At 39.5% G+C, this 15,039-nt stretch overlaps 1 protein-coding gene and 1 pseudogene across 1 annotated transcript; both read left to right on the plus strand.

Annotated features, from left to right (window-relative positions):
- On the plus strand, positions 936-3,248 carry LOC109838576. Its single transcript, XM_020407013.1, has one exon. It carries the CDS (start codon positions 936-938, stop codon positions 3,246-3,248), a length of 2,313 nt encoding a protein of 770 aa, XP_020262602.1.
- LOC109838578 lies at positions 3,568-4,843 on the plus strand (annotated as a pseudogene).

Genomic DNA, 15,039 nt, shown 5'->3' on the forward strand with positions numbered 1-15,039 from the left:
CCTTGAAAGAGGCTTTAGATTAATTTAGGCTAATTCACCATTTTTAGATTAAACCAACACCAAGAATTGAAATAATTCATCATTGAACACCTAAGTTGTGGTGATAACCCAATCCTAGTCCTTCATTATATTGAATTCCATCCGATTAGTTGTTTATTTTATTTCTTTTATTAAATCTCTTCTAATTTACTCATTGATTTAGCTAGTCGAATAACGTGAGATTTGGTAATTAACCCTAGTCCTTGTGGGATCGACCTTGATAGCTACAACGAATCCGTGCGCTTGCGGATTTTGCCTATCAAGTTTTTGGCGCCGTTGCCGGGGACTACGGTGTTAATATTGAGTGCTTACGTTATTAAGCTAGACTAGATTTTTTTTATTTCTCTTTGCTTCTCACTTTCTTTTATGCAAGGGAATCAAACAGAAGTAAACGACGAAAACAATCCTGAACTATCAGTGACTCTTGCAAACATAAGAAGGTCTATAAGGGAGCAAAGGAACACAGAACAAGCTACGATGGGAGATCAAAATCAGCTTCTTAAGGATTTCGCAGCCCCAAATTCTCAAGGCACACAGTCAAGCATTACAAGGCCCAATGTTGAAGCTAATAACTTTGAGCTGAAACCATCACTTTCAGCAGAATCAGTTTGGAGGAGGTGCTACTGAAGACCCGAACCTCCACCTATCAATTTTCTTGGAGTATTGCGACACTTTGAAACTTAATGGAGTGACCAATGATGCTATTCGACTCAGATTATTTCCGTTCTCTTTAAGGGACAAGGCTAGGTGCTATTCGACTCAGATTATTTCCGTTCTCTCTAAGGGACAAGGCTAGGGCTTGGTTGCACTCATTGCCAGCTGGGTCCATCACCACTTGGGATCAATTGTCCAGAGCGTTTCTTGCAAAGTATTTTCCTCCAAGTAAAACAGCACAGATGAGGAACCAGATCACAAGCTTTGTACAGAAGGAAGGAGAGTCACTCTATGAAGCTTGGGAACGCTACAAGGAATTATTGAGGATGTGCCCTCACCATGGACTGGAGAAGTGGTTAATTGTTCACACCTTCTACAACGGGCTCACTTACAACACTCGGATGACTGTTGATGCTGCTGCAGGAGGAGCTTTGATGAACAAAACAATAGACGAGGCATACACTCTCATTGAAGACATGGCTCAGAATCACTATCAATGGGCGAACGAGCGTGCTCCTCAGACATCAAAAGGAGGCAAGTATGAAATAGATGCTTTAGACCATATATCCTCTAAAGTTGATGCTTTATTTAAGAAAGTTGAAGGTTTGAGTATTAATTCTGTGGCGTCTACTTCAATTTCATGTGAGATATGTGGCTATGTGGGTCATTCTGCACTTCAATGTCAATTAGGAAACCCCCCATCCATTGATACTTCTGGTAATGAGCAAGTTAACTATGTTAATAACTTTAATCAGAAGGGAGACCCATTCTCCAATACTTATAATCCGGGGTGGAGGAATCATCCTAATTTTTCTTATAGAAACCCACCTGGAAATCCCATGCCTGCATCTAATTTTGGTCCACCTGGTTTTCGTGCTCCTCAATCCAATTTCCCTTCTCAAAAGTCAAATTTGGAAAATATGATGGAGAAGTTTGTGACGAATCAATCAAAATTGAATGAAGAGTTTAAGCAGCAACAACAAACCACGAATGAGGTGGTGAAACAATTGGCCTCTAAGATGGATTCCCTAGCTACGCATAACAAGATGTTAGAGACACAAATCACCCAATTGGCACAAAATGTTAGCTCTTCCTCTAGGCCTTCAGGCATGCTACCTGGACAACCCGAGACAAATCCCAGGAGTCATGTGAATGCTATAACTCTTAGAAGTGGAAAACAATATGAGGGACCCAAGATGAAGGAAAATGATGGGGTGGATGGTCATCATGAAGAAAAAAATGAAAATGTGATAGATGTGGATAATGAGACCCAAACGCAAGAAGAAGAAAAAGTTGAAAAATATGTGGCCCCCGCTCCTTACAAGCCTCCTCTACCATTTCCCCAAAGGTTAGCTAAGGCTAAGTTAGAAAAGCAGTTCGGAAAATTTTTGGAGATTTTGAAAAAGTTGCACATCAATATCCCGTTCACTGAAGCTATCTCTCAAATGCCTTCATATGCTAAGTTCTTGAAAGAGATCCTATCCAATAAAAGGAAGTTGGAAGAATACGAGACTGTGGCCCTTACTGAGGAGTGTAGTGCTATCATCCAGAATAAGCTGCCTCCTAAGCTTAAGGATCCAGGTTCATTTTCTATTCCTTGTGTTATTGGTAATGTCTCTATTAACCGTGCTTTGTGTGATTTAGGTGCAAGCGTAAGTTTGATGCCAATGTCCATCTATAAGAAGCTTGGCATAGGAGATTTGAAGCCAACCACGATATCACTCCAACTGGCGGATCGATCGGTAAAATATCCGGTAGGTATACTTGAAGATGTACCTATCCAGGTCGGTAAGTTCTTTATCCCGGTCGATTTCGTTATCTTGGAAATAGAAGAAGATTCTAACATTCCAATTATTTTAGGAAGACCCTTCCTTGCTACTGCAGGTGCTATAATCGATGTTAAAAATGGAAGGCTCTCTCTAAATATTGGAGGGGAGACGGTGGAATTTGATTTAAGCAATACTATGAAATTCCCTCTAACTAATAAAATTTGTTACAGGGTTGACGTCATTGACAAGTGTACACATGAGCAAATTGCAAACAATAACTCAGCTGATCCACTTGAGAAATGTTTGGTAAGTGATGGTTCAATAAATGATGAAGACCCCGAGGTAGCCGCGTATGCTCAATCTTTAGAATCAACATCAACTGCTCCACTTCGAAATGCAAAGCTTGAAAGATTGATGCTAGAGCCAAAAGGTTCTATTTGTGAAGAGGATAATGCACCAAAGGTAGAATTAAAACCCCTCCCTTCCTCTTTAAGGTATGAATTTCTTGGCCCTGATTTTACTTATCCTGTGATTGTGAATGCATGTCTGAATGAAAATGAAACTGATAAGTTGCTTAGAACACTTAGGATGCATCGCAAGGTCATAGGATACACCATGAACGACATTAAGGGAATTAATCCATCAATTTGCATGCATAGAATTCTCTTGGAAGATGATCATAAACCCTCTATAGAACACCAACGTAGATTAAATCCTAACATGAAAGAAGTGGTTAAAAAGGAAGTGCTTAAGCTACTAGATTCTGGGGTAATCTATCCTATTTGAATGGACAACGATTGAAGCACTACATTGTTGGGGAACAAAACGAGAAAGGGGTCACGTATACCCTTTCCGATCCCCCTTCGTCGGAAAATTGAGCGCAAAAGGGGGTCGAGCTCATGACCATAAACGAGCGCTTCTTGGGAGGCAACCCAAGTTTTCACACATTCTAGTTCTTTTATTTTAGCATTTTATTTTGTTAACAATTTTTTTTATTTTTTAGGCAATTGGATCAGCACAAATTTAACTTATAATATTTTTGATCATGCAGTTGTGAAGAAATGAAGACATTTAGGAAAAAAAACTGCAGAAAAAGGAGTTAAAAATGGAGTGGCAGAGCCTACCACACCCAGGGGTGGTGTACACCACACCCACGGTCCACATGAAAAAAAATACAGACTCTACCACACCCATCTCCCACACCCGTGGGTCGCTGGTTAAAAAAAAACCGAAAATAAAACCCCTCTTCAACCCAGCAACCACACCCCTCTTTCCTCTTCTTTGCCCTATCAAGTTTTTGCCCTAACCCAAATCAATGCTCTTCACCCCCATCGCCTTTCTTCTCTTCTCCGACCATCTTCACGATCGGAGCAGCCTCCCCTTTCATCTCCCCGACTCCAGACCACCGCCACCATCTTCACAACCGTCTCCCTCACCTCGTCGACCTCCGACCAGATCAGCCGCCACATCTCCTCTGCTTTCCCCTCTTCGATCAGCGACCCACCCTCAGCAATCACCTCCGACCATCATCTCCGACCTCAGATCAACGGCAAGCAGCCGCCCCCTTCGATCTCCCTCCAACCACCACCTCTTCTCCCATCACCAGCGCCTCACCGTTCCAGCAACCAAGACCCAACTCCGATCCAACGACCTCCGCCACCGGAGCACCGTCGTCCTTCGTCCTCAACACCACAGCGGCGATCAAATTGCCCCATCTCAGACCAAAAGATCTCGAGAGCTACATCAGGCCTGGTTGTGTCATTCTAACAATTTATCTTCACCAAGCCAAGTCAGGATGAGATGAGCTCTGCAGAGATTTAAGCTCCAACCTGAACAGGCTTTTGTACAGTTCTGCTGATAAGTTCTGGAGGACTGGATGGATATTTGCTATGGTGCAAAACCACATAGACTTTATTTATAATGCTCATTCAAACGGAAGATTACTTTGTGCATTTGAAGGAAGGTATTTGGTCCAAGAAACGACACAAGCAATAATCAGCAGAAGCGGGGAGCACGAAGATTCTGAGTGCCTGAGCTTCTCATGTTCCCTTCCCAATGCTGTAGAACGAGGATTTATTGAGCTGGAAGACGATGGCCTTAGCAGCTACTTCTTTCCCTTCATAGTTGCAGAAGATGATGTATGTTCTGAAATCTGAGGACTAGAGAATGTGATAAATGTGGCCGCAGATGAAGATGAATTTCAGGACCAAAAGAATCCGTCAAATTCCAGATCTCAGGCTTTGTACTTTTTGAATGAGATGGGTTGGCTTCTTCGGAAAAGTCAATTGAGGAAAACACCCAAACAAGTGGATTCTTGCTTGGGGGATGTCTTTTCACGAGCGGCAGCTCCGACAAGATGCCTCTGCGCCGCCTCCTTCTGACCAGTGAGTTGGTATGTCCTCTACACCCTTGCACTAATTTCTATCTTATTACATTGAGGACAATGTCGATCTTAAGCTTGGGGGTGTGGGTTGTTCATGCATTGATTGCCTGCCTATAATTGCTTATTTTTTTCTTTTATTTTAGTTTTTCTTTTGCTTTGTTTCTTAATTCAAAAAAAACGAAAACAAAAACAATTAGGGAAATGATCTCCTGATGATGACATGAATGCTTAACCTTTATCGATCATTGAACTAGATAGATGCTCTTTAATTGGGACTTAACAACTTCTTAAACCATCTTTCAACTGATTCTCAACGGCTTTTGATTACAAGTTAACAATATGGGAGAACCAGACTTGAATGTTCTCTTTTCTTATAGGTTTTAGCATTTATGTGGCTAGCGTCATAACCATTACTCTATTGAGACAAGAGGGGAATTAAATTTGGTAGACAAATAAAACCCGTGAGATTTTGAGCCTGAAAATTGGATGCATTGCATATCCAATCATTATTTTCTTTGCTTGTGTGATATTCTCCAATGGTGTAGGATACTAGAACTTGCATTGAATCTCTTCAAGGCCACATATAACTTTTGTATGCATAAAAGGTGATTGAGGCACATTTTTTTATAGTCCACATTTGCCAAATAGCCTACCATGCACTATTGTTCCCTTGATTAGCCCCCTTGAGCCTATGAGCCTAATTTTTGTTGATTAAACCCACATATGTAACCTTCAAAATCTGATTTTATTCCTTACCCATTGCCTAAGCTAGTGGAGCACATTTTATGATACAATGGGTTATGTGAGTAATGTGGTGTAAGCTTGGGGGTGTGAAAGCAGGCGTTTGCTTCCCTTTTCATAATTCTTTCGAAAAAAAAGAAAAAAAACTGCAGAAAAAAAAGATGAATAAAGTTATCATCTTTATGGTGTATGTAATTGCGGGTGTCAAAAGAATTTATTATGGCATACTAAAAGGAGTAGTTGGAAGAAGTTCTTTGATATATGATGGAGTTTGTGTGGATGTCATTGATCTTACTTTAAGATCAAATATTTTTCAAGTATTGCTCCACTAGTGATAGGCTTTCAACTACAATCCAAATATCTATCCTACCTTTTTACCCTAGCCCCATTACAACCAAATAAAAGACCTCATGATTTTGTTGCATACCTTAGTTTTCGAAGTGGTGGAGAATTGAGATGAAATGCAAGCTTATGGATTGAATATATCCATTTGGAAGAATTTTGAGCGATACAATCCTATCTTTAAACACATGAGAGATTGAGAGTCCACTTATCCTAAAGTGAGGTCTACCAATTTAGCTACCTGAAGGCCTCAATTTTAGTTCTTTGGGATTGAAGCTAGTTACATGAATTTCTTTTTCCTACTTTGACTTGAGAATTGGATAGGATGGCTATCCTTGACTTGTGACGCTTGTGATCGTAAATAAATTTTGAAATGTGATTTTGTTGAGAGTTTTGGAAATTAATTTGTTAAGTCCCGATGAAAAGTATTTGTTTTGTGATATGTTTGATATTGGTTAAAGGATTGATGAGGGGGTGATCCCTACTCTATTTGGCTTTCACTCCTCCTAATTTTTATTGTCTATTTGCTTGAGGACAAGCAAAAGTCTAAGCTTGGGGGAGTTGATAAACACGTAAAATATGCATTATCTTAGTGTGTTTCAAACATAATTTACGAGTGTTTAATGCATATTTCGTGTTTAGATCGAGGATGCTGCTGTTGTTTGTGTTCTTATATGTAGGTATTGGCTCAATATTGAAAGATTTAATGATCGTTGGAAGTTATACAAGAGTTTGAAGCAATAACAAGATTTTGAAGGCATGGTTCGTGAAGAAAATGGATGCACGAGTATGAAGAACTGGAATTTCGACCATGATGCAGTTTGAATCAAGAAAAACTCAAAAGATGAAAGTTGTAGATATCTTCAACAGGATTCCAATGCAACTTGAATTACCTCATTCCGAGGTAGGATGCAAAAGTTATAGCTAAAATACCGAAAACTGAAGAAACAAGCACAAAATCAGCAAAACAGCCCCTACCACACCCTGGTGTGGTGCAGACCACACCGGTGGCGCGGGAATTAGTTATTTTCTAGATTTTTGGGGACATATAAATAGATGTTTTGACTTAGGGTTTTGGATATCTTTTGTTATGTTCTTTTAGCCATCAACTAGCAACTATTCTAGGGTTCAAGTATTGAAGGAAGACATTAATCTCTTGTAGAAGATTGGATTGCAAGTTCTTATTTTGAAGATTTCAATTGAAAGACGGGTTAATTCTTTCCTCTCTTTGATTTATTTCTTCTTATGATTGATTTGCATAATTATTTGATGTCTTCTCTTATTCCAATCATGTGTGAGTAGATTTCTTGTCTAGGGTTGGGAAAGAACCCAACTTTTTGGTGATTGATGATGAATTAATATATGTTCTTGGTGAAAGTTTAGATCTTTAAACTTAATTTCTTGTGTTTTAATCTTGTTGATTCGCTTGATCACCGTATTAGCAATCATAGGTAATTAATTGAAGGACTGAAAGGTAAAGATTAATACCGGATCTCTAGAAATTAAGCAGGGAGCTCTAACCACGAAAGTAGGCTAGATTCCTTGGGGATTTGATTTGGATTAGCATAAAGCTTAATGGGTTTAATTTAATCTTGATTCCACGAAAGTAGGTTAATTGAGATTGATTAAGCACGATCTTTAGACCTTGAAAGAGGTTTTAGATTAATTTAGGCTAATTCACCCTTTTTAGATTAAACCAACACCAAGAATTGAAATAATTCATCATTGAACACCTAAGTTGTGGTGATAACCCAATCCTAGTCCTTCATTATATTGAATTCCATCCGATTAGTTGTTTATTTTATTTCTTTTATTAAATCTCTTCTAATTTACTCATTAGTTTAGCTAGTCTAATAACGTGAAATTTGGTAATTAACCCTAGTCCCTGTGGGATCGACCTTGATAGCTACAACGAGTCTGTGCGCTTGCAGATTTTGCCTATCAAGTTTTTGGCGCCGTTGCCGGGGACTACGGTGTTAATATTGAGTGCTTACGTTATTAAGCTAGACTAGATTTTTTTTATATTTCTCTTTGCTTCTCACTTTCTTTTATGCAAGGGAATCAAACAGAAGTAAACGACGAAAACAATCCTGAACTATCGGTGACCCTTGCAAACATAAGAAGGTCTATAAGGGAGCAAAGGAACACAGAACAAGCTACGATGGGAGATCGTCAAGTCTGTCTCGCGTGCGAGACAGTAAAGACTGTCTCGCGTGCGAGACAGTCTATACTTGTGTTCTTTTTGATATTTTGGATGACTTCCTTTTGAGCTGTGTTTGGATATCTCTCAGCATTTTTTGACGCCTACAATACCTTTATTACATACTCCACCAATGGAAATGAGATTATTATTAAAGCTCAAAAAATAAGGAGTTTAAAAGAAGTATTACCTTTCTCACCAACTTTAACAGTTTACCTTATTTGTTGATCTAAAAAATCACATACTAATTTCCTCTTGATCAAGCTAAGGAACATATTTATGTTTACAATCCCATGCTTTGAGCAACCAATCAAGGTGTTGTCTTGCTCCTTAGCTTGCCTGCGCACCTACAATAAAGAAAATATGTGTGACCTAGGTATTCACGTATCCAATCTGATTAGAAATGGTCTCCTTTTGGCACCCAAATCTTCTTTACAATTTATGTATGAATAGATAAATCTAAATAGCCTAATCAATTTATGTATGAATAGATAAATCTAAATTTCTTTACACGACATAATATTTAGAGATGCTCCATTCTACCACATAAAGTGCAAGTGATGGATGATGCATTAGAGATAAAAGCATAAATAGATAAATCATTCTCTTTCACAAAAGAGGGTTTGAAACACTTCTTCTTCCTAGAATATGAATAGCCTAATCAATTTTTTTTTCTTTAGCAAATCATTGATTAGAAAGGACCATGTTTTGTTGTGCGCGGCGGAAATTTCGGCAGAATTTCTGGTGCACAATAAGAGAGAAAGATTGATAAGAATTCTTGTTTCTCAAAGGGAACAAGAATCTGAAGCCTAATATCCCATCAAAGTGTGATATTTTCTCTTCCTCTCGTCAGCTCTAGGACTACGCGTCGAGGGATCCTAAAAACTATTACAATGGCCACAAACTCAAACAACCAATTTTACGTGGTTCGACAAACTGCCTACGTCCACGGGGCAAGGAGAGGGGAGATCTACTATTAGAGGGAGAGAATACAACTAGGATTTACAATCACTCGATCTAAACCCTCAAACAATCTCTCTCTCACACAAATATCTCTCTCAAAAGGATGCAAAACCCTAATAAAAGCCGTTGAAGGAAAAACAAACACAGCGAACCCTCTGCCTTGCACAAAGCTCCTTCTTTAAGCCTCTGTTTTTTCCCTTCTGTTTTTACCCGCTGTCAGAGAAAAACAGCCGACTTTTATTCTCCTGTACAAACCCCTTTTGCTCTGTCGCAGCCACCCCTCAATTGCTTGCACGAAACCCTAGGCCTACAAGTAAGAGTATTTATAGGCCATAGTTTCGGGTACATGGGCCTTTCTCCGCTGGACTAAAGCAAAGAACACAATGTGTTCACAATTCACATAATGGCCCCCACAATCAATCAATTCACGTGCTCCAACAATTCTCCACCTCGGTGAAGTTTTTCCCAAAACTGAGCCGACACCAACCAAACCAAATGCCTCACTTGTTGTGTCCACTACGAAGTGAAACAATTCACGACAACGGACTCAATCCATAACAAGTCGAGAGCACAAATGAGAATGCAAACACTCTCCAAATGTCGGTATCAACTCACCAAATCGGTCTCACCCCCATCAAAATCCAAACCGGCTGCATCGTAAAGACTGCCTACGTATCCTCTTGCCTAAGGAATCAAGCCGAACGTAGTTCACCCAAATGGCCGCTAATGACCTCAATCCAATAGAAGAGTATGCAACCCATCTCCAATATCACGATCAAGTTTGCGGCTGATAGCACCTCCAATGGCTCCAAACACCTTCACCTGAGGTGAACCAATGACCATATCCAAACTACGTCTACCAGCTACACTCGAATCAAAACCCAACTCATCATCTGCATCCGAATCCACATGACTTTCACGCTGTGTCACCTCAGCTGGAATCCCAACCAATGCAGAATGATCTGGAGTAATCTTCACCCGATGTGGAGTAGCATCCATCTCCACCCGCTGCGATACCTCTAAGGTCTGTCCAAAACTCTCCACCTACTGAGAGTCAATTAGCTCCCTCATCGAAGCTTCAACCAAAGTGACACTACCAGACCTATATTCCAATAGAGTTTTACCTCTAATCACAGCAGTTGACAACTCTTTAATAGGATGACCAAAATAAGTCGAAGCCTCTGTCCAGAAACTCTTCTGCAGACCATTGCTTGACAACAAACACCGATCCTCCTCCAGCAAAGCATGGTTCTCCGAATTTGCCACCCTATCTAGTTGCCCTAAGATTTCCTTTCTAACGAAGTGTCTCAAAATGCCGTGAGCTCGGCTCCAATACAGAAATAGGTCCATCTTGTACCTCCTACCAGAATGGAGTACCTTCACCTTTCTGTCCATCTTACACTTCTTCAAACTGTTAGAGACTACTAGGACTTTCTCCAATGGGGATTTGGTTGCAACCCAAACACGCCTAGAACAGTCACCAACAAAGGAAACCAAACGCCTATTACCTCCCAATGATACCCCCTTGGAAGGCCCCCAAACATCCACGTGAACTCCTCTAGAACAACCCTTAGCACGGTGAATAGAGGTACCAAACTTCACCTTGGTCTTCTTACTCACATCAACATGTTCACTGGACTTTAAATTGCAGGTCTTTACACCCTCTTTCAATCTATGCGAGGAATCAATACTGGAATGGCCAAGCCTCAAATGCCGCAGTCTAGACGAATCAATAGAAGTCGCCAGTTCTCCACATGTCACTATACCTCCAGTCAAGTAATACAGGTTATTCCTCTTGACGCCCTTCATCAAAATACGAGAGTCTCTTGCAATCACGAGAACCATGTCCTCAACACGAACCTTCAGACCCTCTCCAACCAAAGCTCCAATCGAGATCAAGTTCTTCCTCAAAGAAGGAACATATCTTACATCATTTAACTCTCTAACAGTCCCGTCAAACATCTTTATGTGAATTCTTCCTATCCCAAGGATCTGACATGCACGGTTATCAGCCATGTACACCACACCACGATCCACCAGCTTCTCAAAACTGGAGAACCACTCCCTTCTAGGGCACACATGATAGGTCGCACCACTATCCAACATCCATTCAGATTCCTCCGAATAGCTATCTGTAGGACTGATAGAAAGCGAATAAATAGAAGAGTCAGAATTATTACCATCCGATACGATATTTGCTTCTGATGATGGCTGCTTCCCTTTCCCCTTCTGCTTATTCTTCATCCATTCGTCGAGCTTTGGGCAGTCTTTCTTCCAATGACCAGTCTCCTTGCACCAAGCACACTGATCTTTTCCAATTGTAGGATGCCCTACTCTAGACTGTGACTTCCAATTCTTCCGGTTTGGATTATTCCCTCTTACGACCAACGCCTCTGTTACCGACTCAGTCGAATTCTCCTTATCCTTCTTCCGAAGCTGATAATTCACCAATGCAGCAGTGACCTCACTATACGAAAGTGATGCCTTCCCATTAATCAGAGTAAGAACGAAGGTCTCATATTCCTCGTCGGGCAAGGAACTCAACAACAGCAACGCCTTGTCCTCATCTTCAATCTTGACATCCACATTCGCCAAATCCGCAAGAAGCTTTGTGTAGTGGTTCATGTGATCTCTAATGGAGGTTCCCTTCTTCAACTGGAAACGATAAAGTCTCCTCTTCAAATGCAAGCGATTTTCCACACTCTTGGTCAAATACTTGCTTTCGAGAATCTCCCAAATCTTCTTCGCAGAAGTCTCATTCATCACATCATATTTTAGATCTTGAGTCAAACAAGACCTAATCACACCACACGCCATTCGATTCATCTTCTTCCAAACCTTCTCTTCAATCTCATTTGGCTTTCCATCTAACTCTAAGGTATCCTCCAAATTCTGCGCGTTCAGCGCATCCAAAACCTCGCATCTCCATAATCTAAAATTGTTTGTGCCATTAAATTTCTCCTCATCTATCTTCATAGAGTGGATATTCAAACTCTGAATAGTCTTCACTCCAGAAGCACCACCCTCGACACCCGAAGCACCTTCTTTCCCCGACATCTTACGCACCAACGAACGAAGAATAGATCCAAAACTAAAAAGATAGAGACTTTACCAAAAGGTCTCACCTTTATCACCAACGAAGCCCTAAACGAGCTTCCAAATTGATCTACTCCTCCAACCAAACCCTAGATCTGGAATTTGGGCTCTGATACCACTTGTTGTGCACAGCGGAAATTTTAACAGAATTTCTGGTGCACAATAAGAAAGAAAGATCGATAAGAATTCGTGTTTCTCAAAGGGAACAAGAATCTGAAGCCTAATATCCCATCAAAGTGGGATATTTGCTCTTCCTCTCGTCAGCTCTAGGACTGCGCGTCGAGGGATCCTAAAAACTATTACAATGGCCACAAACTCAAACAACCAATTTTACGTGGTTCGGCAAACTGCCTACGTCCACGGGGCAAGGAGGGGGGAGATCTACTATTAGAGGGAGAGAATACAACTAGGATTTACAATCACTCGATCTAAACCCTCAAACAATCTCTCTCTCACACACAAATATCTCTCTCAGAAGGATGCAAAACCCTAATAAAAGCCGTTGAAGGAAAAACAAACACAGCGAACCCTCTGCCTTGCACAAAAAGGATGCAAAACCCTAATAAAAGCCGTTGAAGGAAAAACAAACACAGCGAACCCTCTGCCTTGCACAAAGCTCCTTCTTTAAGCCTCTGTTTTTTCCCTTCTGTTTTTACCCGCTGTCAGAGAAAAACAACCGACTTTTATTCTCCTGTACAAACCCCTTTTGCTCTGCCACAGCCACCCCTCAATTGCTTGCACGAAACCCTAGGCCTACAAGTAAGAGTATTTATAGGTCATAGTTTCGGGTACATGGGCCTTTCTCCGCTGGACTAAAGCAAAGAACACAATGTGTTCACAATTCACATAGTGGCCCCCACAATCAATCAATTCACGTGCTCCAACATGTTTAACCCTTTAGAGCCCAAAGAGAAATTTTTCACAGTCCTTTCTAAATTAAAAGTTTTGGATTTAAACAATTCATTTTCTGAAGTTATAGTAATGCAACAAGTTTCGAACTTCTTTTGTTCATTGGACAATTGACATGAAAGATTATTTAACCAAGTAAGTAAATCATCATTTCATATTTTAATATATTTAATTCTTATTTAATTATTGTTCATATCTCTATATATGTAATACTCTACGTAGTCAAAGGATGAGGTGTTCAAACTTGCATTGCTAGGAGCATTCAACTCTGAAGTAGATTTTTCTAACTTCCCTTATAAATTTTTATTATTCTTCTTTAGATTTGAATGCATATTTTGTAAAGTATTATATTTATTAGCAAGTTCTCAAATTGACCCAACATTACACCATGCTTATTATATAAGTCATCATATACCTCATCGTTGGAGCTCTTGTGTTCGGAATTATCCAAATTACCATCTTTTCCCATAACATAAACGTGCATCCTTTTCTCATCATTGCTTGAGCTATTTTCTAACTTCTCTTTGTTGTTCGATATGTCTCATGTTATCACCTTGAAGCTTTTTCCCTTCTATTTATAATCTTTTTTATTTAGTGGGTAATTCTTTCTTAAGTGATCTGATTTTCCACATCGATAACAAGTTAGTTTAGTATCGAAATCACTAGAACTAAATGTATTTATCATGTTTGTGTAGCGACTCTGTTTGTCTTGCAAGAATTTCTAACCATCTTTTGATTTGATAAAGAATTTGAAGCCTTTCAAAATTTGATGTACTTTTTTATCTTTCTCACTCTCAGAACTCGAGCTCAATCCCATGTTTGCCTTATCCTTTGATTTTTCTCTTTTCACTTTTAAAGGTAATGGCTTTTTCTTGTAGTTATCTTCTAAATCATCTTCTATTACTGTCGAACATCCTTCATATGTGTGAATATTTCTAACAAGGTGTTAGTTAAGAAAAAACTTTATAATTCTTCAATGGTCATTAGCTTTGGTTTCAAATCTTACAAAAATGAGTGAAGTACTTTTCTCACAAGCTCTTTATTCCTATAATCTTTGTTTAAGGCCTCTAATTTATTCACTATATTAGTAAATCATGTGAACATGTCTGGAACACTCGCTACAGACTTTATTTTAAGGTTTTCATACTTGCTAGACAGCATAGCAACTCTGGCTTCCTTTACCTATGACGTCCATACATGAGTAACCTCTAGAGTATTCTAAATTTCCTACACAGTAGAATAAGTAGACACACAATTAAATTTTTTAGTAGTAAGAATTCATAGGTTTAGCATTAAGAGAGTATAATTTCTTATTAGTTGCAGTTCGCTTATCCTTACGTTTGACAATAGTAGTTTCAGCTATGTTCTTAGTAGGCTCATGTTATCTGAATTCTACCATGTTCCAAATCTCAAAGTCAGTGGACAAAAGAAATACTCTCATACGAGCTTGCATAACTTGACCCATTGAAGAATGGAGATCGGATAATTGCATGTTCCCTAGAGAAAGCCGTTGAGGCGGTCAGAGCAGACATCTCTTCTCTAGGTTGTAAGCCTAAAAATGACTAACCAGACTCTGATACTACTTGTTGGATCTGAAATATAAGCCTAGAGGAGGGTGAATAGGATTACCTCTTATTTTTTGAGATATCACAGAATATGCAACAGAATAAAAAATAATAACAAGCAAAGTAGTAAACAATGCAAAACACAGAAAATAACTATCAAAACACACAAAAGTATTTTTGTGGTTTGGATAAAACAATCTTATATTCACTCTTCCTTCTCATGAAGGGTTTTCCTCACTATGTGAAAGTTCTCTTAAATCACAAATTTGATTTAGTAGACTTATAAGACTGAAACCCTAGTTTCTCCCTAACTAGTCATCTAACTTAAACTCTTCATATGTGAGTATCCTTAGCCCTAGATAGTAACCAATTCCTCAA

The sequence above is a fragment of the Asparagus officinalis genome, chromosome 4 (genome assembly GCF_001876935.1).
Source record: "Asparagus officinalis chromosome 4, Aspof.V1, whole genome shotgun sequence".
Lineage (NCBI taxonomy): Eukaryota > Viridiplantae > Streptophyta > Magnoliopsida > Asparagales > Asparagaceae > Asparagus > Asparagus officinalis.

Excerpts from the sequence above, each read along its gene's own strand:
- LOC109838576 (XM_020407013.1), top strand. The coding sequence starts at position 936 with ATGAGGAACCAGATCACAAGCTTTGTACAGAAGGAAGGAGAGTCACTC.